At 39.1% G+C, this 21,227-nt stretch overlaps 1 protein-coding gene across 2 annotated transcripts in view; it reads left to right on the forward strand.

Annotated features, from left to right (window-relative positions):
* The window catches only part of KDM3B (lysine demethylase 3B), a 56,287-nt gene extending 35,948 nt beyond the window's left edge, over positions 1-20,339 (forward strand). For both annotated transcript variants that reach the window (XM_064521211.1, XM_064521212.1), the window contains 12 exons: positions 78-205; positions 922-1,201; positions 2,173-2,429; positions 5,671-5,937; positions 8,809-8,980; positions 12,248-12,338; positions 12,461-12,591; positions 15,300-15,419; positions 15,944-16,083; positions 16,422-16,598; positions 17,497-17,631; positions 18,993-20,339. In XM_064521211.1, coding sequence (XP_064377281.1) covers positions 78-205; positions 922-1,201; positions 2,173-2,429; positions 5,671-5,937; positions 8,809-8,980; positions 12,248-12,338; positions 12,461-12,591; positions 15,300-15,419; positions 15,944-16,083; positions 16,422-16,598; positions 17,497-17,631; positions 18,993-19,073 — 1,979 coding nt within the window. In that variant the 3' untranslated portion in view covers positions 19,074-20,339. The remainder of the gene's footprint in view (positions 1-77; positions 206-921; positions 1,202-2,172; positions 2,430-5,670; positions 5,938-8,808; positions 8,981-12,247; positions 12,339-12,460; positions 12,592-15,299; positions 15,420-15,943; positions 16,084-16,421; positions 16,599-17,496; positions 17,632-18,992) is intronic.
* The last annotated feature ends 888 nt before the right edge of the window (positions 20,340-21,227 follow it).

Here is a 21,227-nt window from a genome sequence, read left to right on the forward strand (position 1 = left end):
TGTGTACTTTATAATTAAGACCTTGTTTTTAGATTTCTTTGCATGTGATATTAAAGATTTTTGTCTTTTATTTCTAGCCCTTTACAATATTGGAGACATGGTTCATGCAGCACGCGGCAAATGGGGTATTAAAGCTAATTGTCCTTGTATTAACCGGCAGAACAAATCGGTGTTGAGACCTGCTGTCACTAACGGAATATCACAGGTATGTAATCTAGGGCTGGAATTTCCTCGTTTGACATAACATTTTTAAGAGCTAATAAAATGTTAGATCTTCTATACTAATTTGTTGTGAAACACAGACTTTATTTTCTCAGTATGTATTGCTGAGTATTTTGGCTTAGCAAAAGTCTTCTGGGACATTTTTGATTAGCAATGGGATTTTTTCAGGACGGTATGCTGTAACTGTTACTTGCCAGTGGATATTTGAGCTAAAAATCTTTCTTATGTAGAAGTTTGGGTATAAAACCATTCATATCTATGCCGTAGCTTAAAACAAAGTACTATGATAGTAGCTTGCCACATGTGCCCTTACTTTGATATGGTTCCTGAATGTTGAGTCTAGAGGGATTCTATTACTGCTCACAAATTATCTTTTAAAAAAACAAAACAAACACTCCTATACAAAGGAATTGAAAAGCCTGTACTTGTCTTAAGAAATGGCAAAGCAGTGCATGGTAAAAATTAACCCTGCAGTGGATGGTCTAAGGTATACAGATCAGAAGTTCCTGCACTCTGCTGCTACATGAGCACAATGGGACTCTCCTGTGAATTTAAGGGGGGGGGGGGGGTAAAAACAAAACAAAACAAAAACAAACAAAAAAAAAAAACCCAAAAGACAGCACTGGATAAATAAGTTGTTCTCTAGTTGAACTCTGCCCTTTATTCAGTATTTAACAGATATTTATATTTTTGTTTTAGCTTCCAAGTATAAATCCTAGTGCATCAGTCTCTGGAAACGAGAGCACCTTTTCCACTGGAGCAGGGACAGCAGGAGTGGGGCAGCTAGAAACGGACGCTGTTCCAAAGTCTGAAGCAACCGATAGTAGGATAGAAGAGTCTGCAAAAACAGAGACATTACCAGCCAGTAACACTGGTGAAACAAAGACTAACAGACCACTTTGTCCAGAAACAGCCCCGTCATCAGCCTTGCACTGGCTTGCAGATTTAGCGACACAAAAAGCAAAAGAAGAGACGAAAGGTGAGCAGGAGACTTGCCTTCTGCTGCTTGGTTGCTACATTTTGTGAGAGTGTCTAGCCTTAAACAGAGAAACACATGGTCTCTTTTCTTCATTTGCCTCTTCAAACCAGTTTTCTCTAGTAGGCCTAAAAATACAGAGAATCAGAAAGATGAAGAAGTCACATACAACTGAAGATCAAAACAGTGTCTTACCACTTCCAGTTTATTTCAGTGCCAATTCTTGTACTTATTTTCTAAGTAATAAGCAGCTAGTACCCTGATGTAAAATAGTGAATATTCATTTCAGATGCAGATTTGTCACTTTATGAACTAAGGAAGTTAATAAAGCTGTCCTGTGTGAAAATGTGAAGAGTGCATTTCCTCAGAATTTGGAGATTAGAGTCTACCTGGAGAATCAAATGAAAGCTTAGAACTTCTTTAGTACTTAGTAGACTGAGAAAGTGATTCCCAGTATGAAACAACTGTTCACAGAATACATTTCTCTGTTGTCAGAGGCAGCAGAGCTAACACATTTATTCCTGTCTAAATTGTACCTAGCAGAAACTATTTTACACACCAGTGTAAGCATTCATGATTTTCACTAGTTTTACAGGGCATAGTCACTGTAATTTTTTGATTGCATTTAAACCATCTGAAATATTTCATACTGAAACATTAATTCAGAAATCAAAGGAAATGTGTGTTGACTGAGTCTGTTTCAAACACTTGTTTGTGTGTCAAACACTTTGCAATTCAGATAACCTGCTGTACTGTTCAAAAAAACCTTAACAGCATACTAAGCGTAAAATCTATCTGAAGTATATGATGCATTCGTGATTCTCTTCGAGATGCTCCGTTCACTGTTGCAGTAATAACTTACCTTTACCACAAGATTCTATCAGAATCATATTTAATACAAGAACAAATGATTTTACAGAACTTTGATCATTTGAACGTGCTTTTTTCAACTTACTTTGATATCTTTCTTGCAGAAGCAGGATCACTGAGGTCAGTGCTTAATAAAGAGTCCCATTCACCCTTTGGATTGGATTCCTTCAACTCCAGTACAAAGGTTTCCCCACTAACCCCAAAGCTGTTTAATAGCTTATTGTTGGGCCCAGTGACATCTAGCAACAAGGCTGAAGGCTCCAGCCTCAGAGATCTGCTACACACTGGGCCAGGAAAGCTTCCTCAGGTCCCATTAGACACAGGAATCCCCTTTCCTCCAGTCTTTTCTGCAGCTTCCACAGTAAGTAATTTTGAATTTATTCAATTTATTCAGGGAAGAATTTCATCATTTAATGGTTTTCATCTAAATTTTTAATAGTATTTTATTCTCAAACGTTAAAAGCTAAATATGCTAATCAATTGTAAATATGCAATATTTAGCCAGCTGCCATGCATCCTATCTCCCTACTCCCCTGCACCAAGTTACAGGGTATTTTTACTTTGTGATTTGGTTTACTACTGCTGTGGAGATATTCTTCCTTCCAAGAGACCAAGAAAGTTAGTTATATAACCTTTTAATTGATAATCAGCATCTCTATAAAAACTTACTTTAAATTCCATGTCTTTAAAAACATTGTGTACCCTAAGAGGGACAAAAGCTTGTGAGCAAATAAGTTCCTTAAAAACCTTAGGTATATTTGAAAGGTCTTTAAGATAGGATATGAATTCAAGAATCTAGGATGTAGTAGCTATTTGTGGATGCTTATTCTCAAATATGGATATTTTGTTTCTCTTTAATCTGTTTAGCAGAAAATAATGTTTTAAAAAAAAATCAATGGTACACCAGATGCTGTGAAATTTATCAAGGATTTAGGTATTTTTGGCGAATACTTGCTCCAAAAACTCAGACAGATAGAATGAGGATGACAATGAAATGATTTATCTGATAGCGGAGAGTGGTTTGTGGGTTTTTTTTGTGGGGAGGTTTTTTGTTTTGGTTTTAGTTTTTGTTTTAGATCTCTGCATCAGTCTGGAAGGATGAAACCTTAATGATAGTTCAGGTTGTTTTCTGTTGGTAGAGGGAACTTAAGTTATAAGGGAAAATAGGTTGTTGCTACAGGAAAATGACTCCAACAATCAATTTTTTTTTGTTATCGCTGAGTACAGGCTAAGATGTTGTGATCACAAGGTTTAAAGCAAGTGATTATTTCCAGGCAAGAGAGCCTGTGTCAGCTTGTAACCTTGTTCCTGCAACTGTATGCATTCTCTTACCACACTGAGTCAGATCCATTGTATACTGTCTCTTTTTTTTTCTTCCCCCCTTCCTTCTTTACTTCTGCTCTTCTGTGGAAGAGGTATAGTTAAGGTGTAGTTCATATCAACCTAGAACATTTAAGTTGAAGCTATTGTGACCTCATCACCTTCTTACTACGGGCATTCATACAAGCACCAAACTGATTATAGGAGCTGTTTGAGCTGAAAGGAGTATGGCAGTTCTTAAGGTTAAGAAAAATATGTCTCTAGATGGAGACTGGAGATGGTACTTCAGTCCTGAAAATGATGCAGAGCAATGGTGGTTGGCTTCTTTCTTTAGCTTTTCTACACTACAATAGGTCATCTCATGCAAGATACTCATAGTTCATCATTATCTTTTTATTAACCATTTGCCTATATAAATGCAATGGACCTCTTCCTCTTGGCACTGTATATCCTTTCTGAATACAGACAGATTAGCAGATTCAGGGTAACTGCTCAACATACTTTAATTAAAAAGGCCTTTATTTGAATAACAGTTCACTCTTTTCACTGAGTGAACGATCAGTTAAGAGTGTTGTGAATGTATGTCCAGTTTTTCCTTTCAACTACCTGGTTTCGCTTGATGGAAATGAATAACGAAAGTCTTCTAGCTCAAAAGCATGGAACCACAGAGTAATTCAGGTTTGAAAGAACTTCTGGGGATATCTGGTCCAACCCTCCACTCGAATGTCTGGACACTTATTGTAGAATATGTATGCTCAAAATGCATCTGAGAAGCAGTAGTTACATTGGCCACATTGACAGGAATAATAGACTGCTGTTCACGAAGAGGAGAATCATCTCGGTGTTTGCATAGCGTTGACCTTCTGTTAGGAAGAGCAGTTAGCGTTGACTGTAATGGTTAAACTCTTTTGTTATCTATTTCACGGCCTCTTCAGAGTCAGTGCAAAGGTATGTCTTTAAGACTAGCAGAAGAGGATGATCTTATCGCCTAGTCTTGCATAAGACAGGCTGTAGTCTCAAGCAGCAGTACAGGCTGGGTTCTGACTAGCAGGGATGTAGTCTGCTGAAAAGGACTTGAAGTCCTGGAGGACAGCAAGCTGAACTTGAGTCAATATTGCACCGTTGCAGCAGTGAAGGCAAAGTGGGTCCTGGGCTGGATCAGGAAGAGTATAGCTAACAGACCAAGGAATGTGATTATTCCACTCAGCACTTGTTAGGCCACACCTGGAATACTGTTTCCAGTTTTGGTCTCCTGAGTTCAATATAGACACTGGAAAATTGAGGGGGTCTTACGAAGGGCTGTCAAATGATTAAAGTGTTGGAGAGCTTGATATGAATAAAGATTGAAGGAATTGGTTTTATTCAACCTAGAGAAGAGAAGTCTTGGGGGATCTAATCAGTCTTCTCATATCTAAAAGGTAGTTGTAGGGAAGATGGAAGTATGTTCTTCACAAGGCAGCATGGTGACGGGACAAAAGGCATTGGGTGCAAATTGCTTCAGGGGAAATTCCCTCCAGATATAAGAAAAAAAAATCTTATTTTACATTTAAACATTAGAATTGATTGCCCAGAGAAGTCATGGAATCTCCCTCATTAGAAATATTCAGGACTTGGCTTGACAGGGCCTAACCTAACCTAACCAGATTTCAGGTGAAGATTTATACAGAATTCATAACTTCAGTATCTCAAGTATCTTGCTATATGCTATAGGTTTTTAAATCTTGAATTGTGTTCTTAGCTTTTTTCCTGAATCTCTTCTGAATTTTAAAAAATACCTCTAGGAGCATGGACACTACAACCAGAGAGACTGTCTACTAGTGGCTTTACTAATGTTACACATAGAGGAGGCACTTTCTGCTCTCTAAGTCTGTACGAGTTTACTTAACATTCTAATGTTCCTCAGCTTACCTGTGCCAGGGTTGAATTCACTTTCCTGGTAAGGAAATGGAGAAGTAGAGTTGAGATAGTAATGAAATGAAGAAAATCACAAACCATTTGCACCATTAAGATAACAGAGGTCAGGTCATGTACATATTCTACTCCGTGGCAGTTGTAGTATTCTGTCTAGGTGGCCTGCAGCAGGTTATTTGTTTGCCCATTATAAAACAGGGGCATGGCTGTCTGTTTTTGTTGAATACATGCCTCTCTCTCAACTGATTTGTGTACTGTTGATGTGTTTCTCATAGCAAAATGTCCTTGACTGAAAGATGAATGAGAGCAAATATGCATTAATATGTATGCTGTTGTAAGACTAAACTTACCTATGGATTTACATCTTCCAGGGGGCCAAAGGTAAAGCAAGCCTGCCTAATTTCTTAGACCACATCATTGCTTCTGTGGTGGAAAATAAGAAGACATCTGATGCTGCAAAACGAGCTAGTAATTTGGCTGACACACAGAGAGAGGTGAAGGAAATGGTAATGGGATTAAATGTGCTGGATCCACACACCTCCCACTCTTGGCTGTGTGATGGTAGACTCCTTTGCCTTCATGATCCTAGCAACAAAAACAACTGGAAAATCTTTAGGGAGTGTTGGAAACAAGGCCAGGTGAGTGATGAAAAATAGCTAAGTCTTACTGCTGTGAGTATCTTGAAATTGTAACCCATCCTCCTTTAGCAACATGTCCTTTCAGACTTTGGCCAATTGGTCTTGAGTGCATGTGATGCACAATGATTTCAACTTTAGCACTATAAATGGGGGACACAGGAGCTCTGTGTACTCCACACTGTACTGACTCGAGCCTATGTGCCCTTGCACACTGACTTTTTCTCAGCTTACCAGCGTGAGGGCATATGTTGTGACGGTCTTTTTAGTTGTGGTGTGATTTGTGCTGAACCTGCTCAGCCATGGGGAGAAGTGGGTTCCATTTGTCAATCTGCTGTGTTCATGCATGCATCCTAACATCTACCCCATGCTTGATGCTTTACAGCCTCAGAGAAAGGTTCGTTCCTTCCAGCTGCAGTACATACAAGAATACAAATACTGCATGTAGTAATTTCTGGAGAAATTTTGGGGTGTGCTTGATGCAGTGTCTCATCCTGAGCCTACAGCCTGTATGAACTGAAGTATTGCTTTGGACTCAGCATCCCATGTATTGAGCACTCTCCTGGGTTTTCTGTGGGGTTATCCACCAGTTAAATCTTCAGTCAGAAGACTGGACCTTAGACCTGTTGCCAGCATAGTCACCTTTTCAGATCTCAGTCCATAGTGCTCTAGCCGTTAATCGTCTTCAGAGAGCCATTAAGATTGGCCTGGTTAGACAAGCTAAAGCTTAAGAAATAGGTGAGTACCTTTTGCTGCAGAGGAGATGCACCCATAGCTCTGACAGAATCTGGTGTCCTGACCTGTCAGTGTTCAAACTGTGTCCTTGGGACTTCAGCTGCTTCTGGCACTGCTGCCTTCACTGACTACTCAGAACCAAGACTGTTGGAGCTAGACAGTCCTGTCCCTCATCCTTTTTTCTGGAAAAGTCCTTGTTCTTTCTCTTCTATTGTTGTGCTAATGCTCTTGGCATTCACATTCCTTGCCTTTTTTGGGGTGCTGCCTTGCAAGACATTGTGGGCTTCTCAGCTGTGATGAAAGAACAGATCAGGCTACATATTCCTCTTCTGAAACTTGGGGTCTTTTCCCACCAGAGACAGAATATTTTTCAGTCAGCTTTAGCCTGTCACTTGGGACTGTGCATTCTCTGAGGCCCCTAGGCACAAGCATGACTAGCACATGGCCAGGAGAACTGCAGAGAGGATTGTGGCACCACCAAGCATAGAGTTTCTAGTTCCTGTTTCTGTTGGAGTCAGTATTCCCCTAGCCAACTCTTAACAGATGGAAGAGGTTACTGTGCAGCACACTCGTCTGACTAGAAACTTAGCTCGCTACTGCTGTTGTCAGCTTTCCCCCTAACTGAAGTTATCATCTTGTCCTTCTGAATTTTTCGCAAAGTGCGGGGATCTCTCCTGTTTTGAACTTGTTGTGTTCCTCTTATTCATGGAGGATTTCAGATCATTCTTTTGCGCCCCCATGGTGTCCGTCTGATGTGATTTGCCTGCCATGGCTAAGAACACTCGAAGGTTCTGCTCGGTATCCTTTGCTAGTTCTCTCAACCACTCCGTCAACAAACAGTGCTGCCTCTCTGAGAAGGATCCTGAATATTTCAGGATCTACCAACAAAAGACTTGCTTGTCAGCTTCTTAGCAGTCAAGGCTGGCTGATGGGCACAAGATGCTGCATGTGGCGGAGGGGGGGGACTTGACTATTAGCACATCCTGAAACTCTCCTCATGGATTCTAGAGATGCAATTACTGATCTTCTGTCAGAAGTGTGACTGTCAATGCTCATCGCCTTTCAAATTGGTGCAGACTAAGGCTCTGGCCACAACTGTCATGCTCATGTACCATTCATGACCCAGTAGTTACTGGGAGTGTTTTTAAACAGTGCATCCTCAGAGCTGCTTGTCTATGGCTCTGTGCGTATCTTTGCCAAGAGTTGTGATACTAGCAGAACACCTAGGAGCATCTGTGCTCCTCAGGGTTGTACTGACCCCTTTGTTCACATGAACAAACCCAAGATCCACCTTCAGATCACTTTTGTATGTATAGGACACAACTTGAAATCATTTCAAATTTGCATAGACATGTGAACTGTCACTTGTACGTAGCAGTTACTAAAGCTAAAGTTCTTCAGGGCTAGTAATCCATTTCCAAGTTCACTTCATACCCCCTTTCCCTCTTCTCTTGAATCTTGTAACTCTTTAGAGATTTAGAGTGTGAAAGGAACTGAGAGTCTCAAGTCATCTTAAACTTCTAAGTTTTTGGCCAGTGGTGTGGAGGATTGTCTGGTATACCTTTTCCTAGTATTGTTAGTTCAGGAGAAGCCTTGAGCATTTATGGAGCATCTATTTTGTGGCCACTCAAACCTTGAGTTGGAATGTGTATGTATGTTTAGCCTAAACATCTTAGAAAACTCATTTTGCAAGTGAACAGCTTCTCTCCACCCCTTGCTTTTGTACTTGGGAGTTAATGATGATCCATAATTGTGCATAAAGAACAACAGAAATAGCTTTAAAAAAAATTTTTTTTTGTTGGTATTTTCTTATGAGCAAGTTTTAATACAAATATTGTTTCTAGTAGTAATTACATTTGTGCTTAAAAACAGGGGGGAGGTGGCTTTATGCATGCAGTACTTCCACATCCTTTATCTTAGAAGTGATATATTAGACTAAAGTAACCGCACATGGTCTGAAACTGAAGCTTGCTTTGACTCTAGTTATTTTTTTGATGCGCAAAAGCTGGACATGTGGATGAAAATAATTTGTAGTGTCTTTGGTGTGATGGTAGTGATTAGTTTCAGGTCTTGAAGTGTGGTCGCATACGTAAGAAACTTGGTTGTGGTGGAGTAAGCATTTATTCTTTGTATTCTCAGCCCGTGCTGGTATCTGGTGTCCATAAGAAGTTGAAGCCAGAGCTCTGGAAACCAGAAGCTTTCAGCTTGGAATTTGGAGATCAAGATGTAGATTTGGTGAACTGCAGGAACTGTGCCATAATTTCAGACGTGAAAGTGCGTGACTTCTGGGATGGCTTTGAGATAATATCTAGTAAGTAATACTTAATGACTGACTAGTTTGGTTGAGCAGCCTGTCTTATTACCTTGACCACCACCTCCTTTTCCATCTATTTTCTTGAGGGACAGAGGAAGAAAAAAGTTCCTGATAGCTATCAGTCTTGTCCAAAGAAGCCATTGCCCCTTAGATGTAGGGCACCCTAGAAAACATTTTACTGGTGAAGATTAAGGCTGGGCTGCCAAAGTATTTCAAAATACAAAATTTTGGCTGTACTACAGCATGTTGGTATGTTATTTTCATGTATCAAAAGATAATCCATATCATGGGAAACTACTTTTTTTGAACTTTTCTCAGTGAAAACAATAGTCATAATCAGTTACTGTTATTAAGACAGTATGGGATTTGACTACCCTTACTCTCCTTTCAACATCAACCTGTATTGTAAAACTAAAGGGAACTCACAAAACTAAACCAGATTGAGGCTTGTGGAAACTAAGACTCAGTGCAATTTGTCAACTAAATAAACTTGAGTTTATAAATTTTTATCGCAAATCTTCTGAGAGTTCAAATACATTTTTCATGTGACTTATGAACAGCAAAGCTGTATGTGTACTTCATGTGATAATACATTCCTAACACTTGAACTAACCAGCGAAAATTCCTGGGAATATAATTCCTGGGAAAAAAAAATCCTGTCTTGAGTTGGTTAGATTGAAGATTTATGTGATTAATGAGCTTCAGAAAAGGAGGGAGGCCCATTTTAGATGATATGCATCTAGGTCAGCACAGTCTAAGATTTATAAATGTTAGAGAGTTGTAATGGTTCGTTGCAATGCTGCTAACTTTGAACGTGTATCTGTAAAATGGTTTTCTGTATTTGTTGCTGCATGTACATAGCAGAAGTAGCGGACAAATGAGCAGCTCAACAGCAAACAGGGTGATATATTTGTAGTCCAAGAATATTCATTCCCCTAGTCATTTTCCACTCAGAGTTCCTAACTTTATATATTTGGAACAATATAAGTTAAATCTTGTATTTTGTACTGTTAAATTTCATTCTATTCCTGTTACTACTGAGAAATAAATAGCCTAGAAGGATATAATGGTATTGACTGTATTGACAGTAATTGGAAAACTTCACCAGCGCTTCACTCTTGTGCTAGGGTCATTCATGAAAATAGTAAATGCATGTGGATCAAGTTATCTTCAAGAAATGTTATTTGTAGCCAGATGCTTCCCTTTGAGCAAACTCCACTGTTGCTTGCCTTTTAGATAGTGCCTTTACCACACTTTATATAAGAAACGTTAGTGATCTAGACTGGAAAACCTGATCGTTTTTGCTAGTTTCTTGTAAATACATTTTAATTAGTGTTCTTTAGCCAATCCCCAGTTTAGAAGATCAGTATTCTCTACTAGTCAGTGATTTCACATGTGAACTTATGTGAAAATGGATTGGAAATTGTATGGTGACTGACTTCTCTGCATTTGGTCAATTTTAGATTTCTCAAATACGTTGCCGTTTTTATTTTCAGATTGTCATTTAGTTATTGAAGAGAAGCAGAACAGCCACTTAATTTGGGGGTGGAATTGAGATGATCCCTTAGTTATGCTATCTGATACTTTGTTTATTTTAGTTGATTTTAATCTTGTGCTGTTTGCTTTTAATATCTTCGAGCTTTGTCCGGACTTCTTGCAGTTCTTACTTCATCTTGATCATTCTTAAACCTGCTTTTCTTTGCTGATCAGTTTTCTGTTTCGTCCTGTTTCATGTAATTTGTCAAATCATTATGCTCTCCTTCAAGTAGCTGTTCACTCTGTCCTTTCTGAATACCTTCTTAAAAGCTGCTTCTCTTTGTTTGGATCAGAGGTCCGTGATTTTAAAATCTTGAATATGAGAAGTTGTGAAACATCTTTGAATTCAAGTCCTTGAGGACTTGAATCCAGTTCACTTGCCAGTCTAAAATCCTTAGCTCATTAAAATTCATTTCATTTAAATGAGTCATTTTGTTCTACATATCTGCAATTCTTCCTTCCTTTTAATTTAAATTAAATCTTTTTTTAATATTGTAACCCAGGGCTGTTTTCCATAGGTTGTTGATATGTACTACAAGAGTGAGTCGCAGGTCTGTAAGTCTTAGTTTCTTAGGTGTGTTTTCTCATTAGGTGCTTCCAGCAGCTCTACTAGGTTACACATTCTTTTTGTTCGGCTGATAATTTTTGGTGTGGTAGGGAGTGGTGACGGATGTTATGTTTTGGGGAAAGGAGGTGTTGGAGGTGTCAGGCTGCAGTCCTTTCTATTTTCCAACTGATGGCTTCATGTAGAGCTGTTAAGTATCTGGTAGAAAAATGAACTTCATTTCTCTCTAAATGCTGTGAGTTTCCCAAGGTTCTGCATTTACTCACTTCCAGATATTTTCTTAGCCATTCTAACACTTGAGGCAAAACAGCAGTTGATATTGTGGTCAATACTGTCATATCATACATCTGCTCAAGAAAACCTTTTCTGTCTTCGTTCTGTGCTGCCAGCCCTCTGCTAACGGTCAGGTCTCCAGTAAGACTCTTGAAGTGAAGAACAGATGTTTGAATTTGGCACCTTTCTGATTTGCCTCCTGCAAGGAAGAATTTTGAAAACCAGAAGCCTCTCCCCCCAGTCTCTCCCCCCCCCTTCCCCCCCCCCCCCCATTTTTTCAAAAATGATTTCTTAGATGAAGTTTGTGTGTTAAAGAAAACTAATTGACATGATTCATCTTAAGATGTGGTCAGTCTGTCTGAACGGTTCTGATCTTCCCTTGGCATCCTTCTCTAATCAAAACGGCGTATGTTACAATTCAGTCATCTTCAGGAATTCTCAAATATCCTACCCTGTGGATTAGGAGGGACGTGTTCTGTTTGGTGTCCAGTGCCTGATGGTTGTCTTCCTTGGTAACCCTCTGTCCTTTAGCTTTTTGAGCATGGTATATCGTGGTTTCTTGCCTTATACTGGAGTTAGGGTTGATCTCGAAGCATTAGCATTTGTTCTGTAGAAGCACCACTCCTCTTGAAACGAAACGTGAAACTGCTTTAGACTGAAAGTGGTAAGGCAGAATGCTTCTGCTGTAGGCAGTGATGCTGCCCTGTATCTTAATAGTTACATTCTTATTCGGTCATGTATTATGCTGCTTTGGAGACCAAAGAAAAAATCAGTATCCGTTTTGCTGTGTTATGGAAGAGAGGTATTGCTACAAAGAATTTATGGCTTAAACAAGGTAATGGGCTGTGGTAAAAGACAGGACATACATAATCTGAATTTGTTTCTTGTAGAACGGCTCAGGTCAGATGACGGTCAGCCAATGGTACTAAAGTTAAAGGATTGGCCTCCAGGGGAGGACTTTAGAGATATGATGCCTACAAGGTAAGTAAACGTTAGCAGCAGTGTCTACAGGACTGTAGCTGCATGGGCTGTAATCAGCTTAGAGATACAGGCATATTGAAAATGGAGCGAAAGAAAACATGATTTTGTTCTTTCTTCTCTAGATTTGAGGACTTGATGGAAAATCTTCCTCTTCCCGAGTATACCAAGAGGGACGGCAGACTGAATTTGGCTTCTAGGCTGCCAAGCTACTTTGTCCGCCCTGACCTGGGTCCTAAAATGTACAATGCCTATGGTATGTGAGAATAGTTCTACAGATGTTGATTTTTGTGACTCCATATTATATTGCAAGCATATGCAAGGCTGTTATGTTAATCAAAAGTCTATGTAGAGTACTTACCTAGGACACTTTTTCACTTCTCTAAGTAGTTAGTCCTGTAACTTTATTCCCATGCTAGTCCTTTCACTGTTGTCAGATGTGCCTTTTTTACCTTGTAGTTCCCAAGAAATGTTTATATGACAAGTTTGCAAACAATTACTATTTAATATACACGATAAGAATAATACTGAGGAAGGGTTGAAGGTGAGGACTGTCTTTTTGAGACCAACTGATGCAGTCGAGAGGAAGATGCACCAACTTCTGGGCACTTGGGTCTGTACGTTCATGTTTCCAACTAAGACTGGCATTTTCTTCATGCATGTCTAACAACAAAGGTCGTTGACAATATGCAAGACTGTCACCATGTTCAGCTGCCTGAATTAGATGGGTAGTTTTGTCTTCTGATACCGAAATTGTGTAGTAGGTAAATGGCATACAAATAGAGGAAGCCTTTGCCTAAGTACATATGCTGCATAGGGCAGGGCAGCATTAAACTTTCAAATGACGTTTAGTACAGCAGAGGATTGGGGATACATGAACAATTAATGCCTATTTTATAATCTTGGAATTACTTCATTTCCTGAATGTACTGTGTCTGAGATGACTGCCAAAAGTAGGGGTTCAGAAACGTCTAATTTAAAACAATTGGTTGTTGAAGTTTCAAGATACTTTTAAATACCTATTGATTTGGAAATGTGTACTTAGCAACTTCAGAGTAAGATAGACTAATGTTTGAAGTAGTCGCTCTTGGGATATACTGAAAAATATCACCTGATACTGATGAGAGGGGAAAAAAATTGCAGACCTGTCACAAAACAGGTATGTAGAAGGAAGATTAACATAGTGTAACTTCTGCAGTTCTCTTTAAACACTTAAGATACAGGGGTGCAGGATTTTTTAGGTTTTGAATTCCAACTACTAATATACCTACGGTAACAACTCACCTGAGGACATGAAAGATTTTTCATTGTTTCATCTCTTTAGTTACTGAGCTAAAATATTTTTTTTAGATGTAGATTTTTAGGCTTAAAAGCTGTAAACCAACTTCTTGCAGTTCTGAGAAACAGTTTTAATGGGATTGTTTTGCTTTTTATCATGGCAGTATAACATCACAAAGGTATCAAAAAATAATAGAGATTGTGAAAATATGCAAATTGGAGTTTTTTGATATTTAAAGGTATTGTCCAATGTTTTGGCTTGTATATTACTTGACGTGCAAGTTCAGCAAAGAAGGCTCCACACGGAAAGAGCTTATCTAATCAAGCAATATACAAATTAGAGTGCAACAAGAAGCAAAGTAATCAGTGAAGGTTAACTTGTCTTTGCATTCTGCTAGTTCCTAGCAATGGAAGGAATGGATTCATTTTTTAGATTTATTTTAAATGTCAAAACTTTCTTCTCTTTGATGTCTTGAGTTTGTGGGGAGAGTGCTGATGTTATTTTTTAGCAGTAGAATTTAACCCTCTAGTATTTGATGCTCCTTAGATATATAGGTCTTGGTTCAGAGAGAGAAAGTATTACACTTCATTTACTTTCAAGAAAAAAGTTTAGGTCTGTCTTCAAAAACAGCGTTGCATCTTTTTACCCTTGGTTACAGACAAAATAAAGGGTGGAACTAGAAATAGAGGCGATTCTGTATAGTGAATAAGAGTAACTTTTCTAAACTGGCAGCCCCCTTCCTAAATTTGAATTAAGGAAGTAAGAAGTGTATTTCAGTTGTAAATATATGGGTTTGTTTTGTGCATATGTGGTGGAAAATCGTTCTCATGTTATATAGTAAAGACTTTCATGTGCTTAGCATTTTAAAGCATTAACATAGGAAAACAGTAACCGAAGCCTGGTTCTTTAAGTGATAGTTATCTGAATAAAAGGACATGTTTATAGGAGTGGACTGTAAAGAAAGCCTGCTCTCTTCAATAGGTTTTGTTTATATAGGACCCATAAATATTGACCAATTTTTATATAGATGCCTAAACTGTATACTTACCATAAGAACTGCCGTTGATGATAGATTCATGTATTCCAGCATACTCTGTGGCAAATGCTTAGAGTGACTCATCTTTCATTTTATCCTGCTGCATCTGGCAAAGCACAGCTTTGAGGCTGGAGTTGTAAGGGCCCTCACCTGGAGTCAGTAATTAACCTAACCTTTGTGAATTTGTCTAGTCTGGTTTTTGATCCTGTATAATATATTTATCCTCATTTGTATTTCAGCTGTGCTATCTTAATGTCCTGTAACCTTCTGAATGTTACAAACTAGAGTTGGCTTTCTGTTTAAATTAGCTACTGATTGTGTTCTGTTATGCTAGATACAGTGAGTTGAGACAAAAGACAAAATTGTAAAGTACAAATTTAGATTGTTTTTAAAATGCCTGCTTTCTTACGACTGGGTTGAACTATACCTACTACTTCTATTTTCCTAGAAAATGTTAGTTTTCAGTAAACTTTTTTACATGTGCCATGTGCAATGAAACCTGAACTCCTTCAGCCACACTGGCATTGATTTCTACTTTCGTCTCTACATAAAAGTAGCGTTCTAGAAAAAAAGATTTTTTCAGGGAGGCTATTTTTGTGGGAGCTTAAATAGGGTTGTTTTTATGTTACACTTTTTTTTTTTTTAATAGGCTTGATCACTGCAGAAGACAGACGAGTTGGTACAACCAATCTGCACTTGGATGTGTCTGATGCTGTTAATGTCATGGTGTATGTTGGCATCCCCATTGGAGAAGGGACCCATGATGATGGTAATGTTTGAGGAAAGCTGTTTTCTTTGAAAATTGATAATGTGTGTTAGGAGGAAGAATGTATCAGAGTCTCTTATTGTTCAAGTGTGCCATAACTATGAAACATAACAAACTGCCGTGGATATTTGGGTTACGTCTGCAGCACATATTTAAAAGTGTGGTAATGTTTCATTGGTTCTCAACTGTGAAAGCAGTGGCATTTTGCTGTAAGTTAGATACATCTGCTTCAAGAAAGTACGGAAAACGGATGTTACTCTTCCCACTCCTCGTATTTGAATAATTGCATTTGTTTGATTTGAATTCATGACTGAGTTCTGTGGTTTTATTTTGATTAGCTGTTGATTGATACAATTCCTGAATTTTGTTAAGATGAAGTTGATACACTTAGGAAGAGTACTGTATGATAGAGCAGTTGCAATAGAAGTGTGACTGGGTTTAGTGGATCGAAAGGGTCCTTCCTGCTCTGTATGTCAAAAATCGGAAGCTGTGCAATCATCTTGTTTTCATGTGGATCTTCCTTTCAGAGGTTCTGAAAACAATTGATGAGGGAGATGCTGATGATGTAACAAAGCAGCGAATCCACGAAGGAAAAGAAAAACCTGGAGCATTGTGGCACATCTATGCTGCCAAGGACGCTGAAAAGATACGGGAACTTCTCCGGAAGGTATGTTTGTGACGAAAGAAGTTTGGACCTAGCAGATTCCTTGACGAGCTTACTTGTAGCAGCTAAATGATACAAATTGCTGTGGTCATCAAGTGCATAGGTATTCTCATGCTCTTTTGAGGACATTAGAGGTTAATTTTTTCCCAAGTTTTTGAGCCTGGTCTACTTCATGCTAATGCAGGTGTTATCAGTTAAGACCTGAATCATCTTCATGAAAGCAGCGTCATACTTTGAAGTAGTTTAAGGTTGTTTGTTATGTGGTTTGGTACAGCGTTTTATGGGCCAGCAGTATGAAGGTGCAGCATCATGGGGTTTTTTCCTCCATATCCTGGCACTAGGTTGGAGAAGAACAAGGCCAAGAAAATCCCCCAGATCATGACCCCATTCATGACCAAAGTTGGTACCTGGACCAGACCTTGCGTAAGCGACTCTATGATGAGTATGGTGTACAAGGTTGGGCAATAGTGCAGTTCCTAGGAGATGCCGTGTTCATTCCTGCAGGTGCTCCCCATCAGGTAAGTGTGCCACTTACAGGCCATATTGACAAATAGAATTAAACCTGGAGCACAATAGAACTGTGACTCCCAAATAACTGTTAGTTTGTTGCTGACCTTGGTTCCTTTTTCTATGTAGGCAGTTCTTACAGGAACTATTTGAATTAGCTCTTAATCCTTATGTTAGTGAAAATGATATAAAAATCTGAATAATGTGTAATGTGATAGAACTAAGAAAAAGAATATTTAAGGTGAATAGTCAGAAAACATTCCTGCTAGTGAAACTTCAGCCTAGGTAGCAGAATTCCAGAAAAGGACGGAGAACAGTAGAGAACATACTTTTGAGAGCAATATTGTATGTGGAAGGATAGGGGACATCTGAGATGTCAGGTACTTTGTTCTGCATGTCTGTCTGTCTCTGTCTGTCTGTCTGTCTGTCTCTCTCTCTCTCTCTTTTTTTTTTTTTTTTTTTTTAATAAATATCATACTCTTTTCGTTGCTGCCCAGTAATAGGACAAGAGGCAATGGGCACAAACTGAAACACAGGAAGTTCCGTCTGAACATAAGGAGAACTTCTTTACTGGGAGGGTGACTGAGCACTGGAACGGGTTGCCCAGAGAGATGGAGTCTCCATCCTTGGAGATGATTCAAAAGCCGTCTGGGCACAATCCTGTGATTGTGACCCTGCTTGAGCAGGGGGGTTGGACTAGATGATCTCCAGAAGTCACTTCCATCCTCAACCATTCTGTGATGCTGTGATTGGGCACACAATTCTGTGTGAAATTAAATAGGCTTCAGTTCTTATTTCTGATAAGTGTGGAAGAACCTAACATGCGTGTTTTAAATATATATATGTACACACACACTGTATGGTTCACTCAGTCTTGATGTATCTACCATTTGGTATGGGGTTTTTTAGGTCCATAATTTGTACAGCTGCATCAAAGTGGCAGAAGATTTTGTATCTCCAGAGCATGTGAAACACTGCTTCCGTCTGACCCAGGAGTTCAGGCACCTGTCTAATACTCATACAAACCATGAGGATAAACTGCAGGTAACCATTTTGAGGGTTGTCGCTAAACATATCCTGGGTTTTGACAGGTTTGTTCCATGTAAGAAACAAATGGCTTATGATTTACAAGAAAAACACTCCATGCAACTTTGGAGGTTTATCTCATTTGATAAATACTTTAAAAAGTAATTAATGCATTTACATCTGCAATATTATGTAAACAAAAATTAGTATTAACCTTCTGGCTTTCCAGAGAAATTTCCCACTGTTGGACTAGCACATATATCAGTATTAATTACTTTATAAATGGCCAAATCCTGAATGACAGTGAAGCATAGCAGACAAAAAAATCCATATTAAAAAGAAAAAGAAATGCTTTGTTTTGAAGAGAAGCATGTATTTCACTGAGGTCATTTATATTTATTTCTTCATTAATTGTCTAAAGGAGAATTTTTCTGGGAGTGAAGGCTTATTTAAATTTTAATTCATCCCAAATAAAAACTGAAGAAATGTGTTTTAGTTTGAAGAAATACAATTGTTTAAACAAGTATGTACAGAACATATTGTGCACTGAACAGAAGTAGTGCATTATATATAAGATAATAAGTTCTACAGAGAGAAGACTGTAAGAAATCTTGATTTCACCTATGTGTGCCTCTAAAGAGTTAATATCTGTTTAGCTTGCAAACTTCCCTGTCAGCATTTTTGTGTAGTAGTAACTGCATGCATATAAAATGGGGGGATGGACATCTGCAAGGAAGGCTGTTCTTGGAAGAGTGAGTATTCAATATATAACCATCCTCCAGCACATCACCCAAGAATGTCAGAACTTGCTATATTAATTCATTCAAAGAATTCAGTGAAAATTTGCTATAAACAAAATTCTGTATGGATTCACACAAATTAGTCTTTAGACTCCATACAAAGACAACAGGATGATTTGTTGCACTTTTTCAATTTAGACAGGATTAAACTGTATTATTTTCTTGCTCATTTTGGGCCTGATTCATATGAATCTCAGTAAGTGACTCATCACACACTTTTTCAAAGTAAATTTATATGAATGACTTAATAGCGTACTTTTTCCTAGGGTGTCATGGAGGAGAAGCTTTACTCTAAAATGATATGAGTAAATGAGCCGCTGACTGACCAGAAGATGAGTTAATACGGCAGTAGTTTTCCAGAACATTTATGTAGTCTGTGACAGTTTAAATTTGTGCTGTTGATATCCTGAAGCAGTAGTAGTGCTAACTTTTGCTGAATTTTAGTGCAACTCAGTGTTGTACATTTTAGCGTATACTTCCCAACTATTACGAATTCAACTGCCAAAGTTGATTGCATAGGTATGCAAGACTCTCCTTATTAGTCTGGAATGCTGATTTTTTTCCTCTCTCCTGTTACAGGTGAAGAATATTATCTACCATGCAGTGAAAGATGCTGTTGGCACACTGAAAGCTCATGAATCCAAACTAGCTAGATCGTAGGAGTTGCTAATTCCAAATCTCCTGTGAAGTAAGCCTTTTGCTCACAGTATATACAGGGACTGCACATGACTGCCTCTGCAGGAGCAGAGGCTTCTCACTAAGAGCTGGTGTGGTCAGTATTACACACACTCTTCAGCCACTGTTTTCTACGCTGCCTCAACACTGAAGGTCTAATGGAAGGTCGCACTGTTACATGCAGAATTCCAGATTCTAATGAAAGGTGCCATGTCCCTTTCCTGTGGCCTTTTGCAAATTGGAATAATAGGGAAACCACATGGTGTTCCTGCATATTATGATTAGAAATGGTATAAAGAGTGTGGATGTTTTTTTCCTCATGCCTAGTTAGTCTCCACGGAGTTAGAAGGAATGCGCTGGAGGTGGGTTGTCCTACTGCAGACTTAGTTGATAGCTGCTGAAGGAGTGTGACCAGCAGTAGCCAAATTGCAGAACTTTAAGTAATCTTCCCATGTGAAATACAGGCCAAGGAAAAGGATAAAGCTATTCTCTGCACTCCCCTTCTTGTAGCCATTTCTCTATACACTGTAGAGTTGCAGAAATAAAGGGAGAACCCACTTTTTTTCCCAGGAGACTCCAGAAATAGGAGAATTGTGTATTTAGTGAAAAACTAGGTTTGTAGTGAAACAGTTAATATTTCATGAAAGTAGATATTTTTAGTATTTTTGAAATACCACAACTGTTCCTGGATTTTCAAGGAAAGGCGCATTACATTTAGTCTTCCTTTCAATAAAATCAAGAAGTGATTTTTAGAAAGCAGTCCAAAATAGCACAAAAACAGCCAAAGGAGAGTGAATAGAAATTGACACCCCACCTCCCTTGCCCATATTCCTCACCCATCTTTTCTACCCTGTCCCTCCCTCTCCCCCTGCTTCCTCAGTATGAGAAGGAAGAAGGAATATGAACTCTGTTCTCATGTGGAGATGTTGTGCATCTCTCCCTGCACTGGTAACCGCAGGCAATAGTTCACCCAATGCCAGTGCTAGCTCAAGACATCTATCCTTTCCAAAAGTGAAGGAAAAGTTAACTTTCAGTATCAACTTTGTCCAGAACTATTTTAAGTAAACGTTCCTGCTTGATAGAACTGTATTCAGAATTTACTAATGTCAGCATTGATGCAATGGGTTTCATTGTCCGGGTACATGGGAAATGTATCTACCTTATATCCAGCTGTACTGTAGTGCCACCTGCAGGCCTGTTAATATGTTCACGGTTATTTCATTTTTTTAAAATAAAAGTCATTTACTGTAACAGTCTGTGTAGTTTCTTCCAGACCTGGATCCTGACCGTCCTGCCTTGAGGCTGTCTGTTTCTGCCTCTGGGTAGTGTAGGCAACCTGATAACTTGTTGCCCTGTGTCTGACCAGAAGGCTTGGGTTTTTCTAAGCCTGGAGTCCCAAGTGTATACTGGGGCCATATCAACTCACCTACACGTTCTTCATTCTCAGATCCTTTGAGTACAGGATCCATCCTGCTATGAAGCACCTCTCTTACGATGTGCTCCCCTTCTCTCACTGTCTTCCTAACAGGCTGGGGGTCATTGCTGCCCTCTCCACTGGAGATATGGATGAGGTGGCAAAGATTCCCAGGCTTTTGGCCTTGGAGATTTTGATGGCAGCAACAGTTCTGTTCACTGTCCTGTTGGCTGGCAGTCTCTCAGGTAGACTGCTGGGTGCACGTAGTTCATGCCTTGGCTTTTGCAGCTCTCCTGTGAATATGAGCTAATTCGGTCCACTGCAGTTGAAAAGGAAGTTCCATCTGAACATAAGGAAAAACTTCTTTACTGTGAGGGTGACTGAGCACTGGCATGAGTTGTCCGGAGGAGGTTGTGGAGTCTCCATCCTTGAAGATATTCAAAAGCCATCTGGACATGATCCTGGGCAACATGCTCTAGGTGATCCTGCTTGAGCAGGGGGTTGGACTAGATGATCTCCAGCCGTCTCTTCCAACCTCAACCATTCTGTGATTCTGTGAAAAGGACTACCCTAGCCCATGAACCGTTCAACTTCAGCATATTTCTGTTATGCAGTCTCCTGTGCACTCCTGCTGGACTCTATGCATACAAACCATTCTGAGTGGTTAATCATAGCTGAGATGTTTTCTTGGTTTTGTTGTGTATCAGCAATTACTAGAATTGGAC

This window comes from Dromaius novaehollandiae, chromosome 15 (genome assembly GCF_036370855.1).
Source record: "Dromaius novaehollandiae isolate bDroNov1 chromosome 15, bDroNov1.hap1, whole genome shotgun sequence".
In the NCBI taxonomy this organism is placed as follows: Eukaryota; Metazoa; Chordata; class Aves; order Casuariiformes; family Dromaiidae; genus Dromaius; species Dromaius novaehollandiae.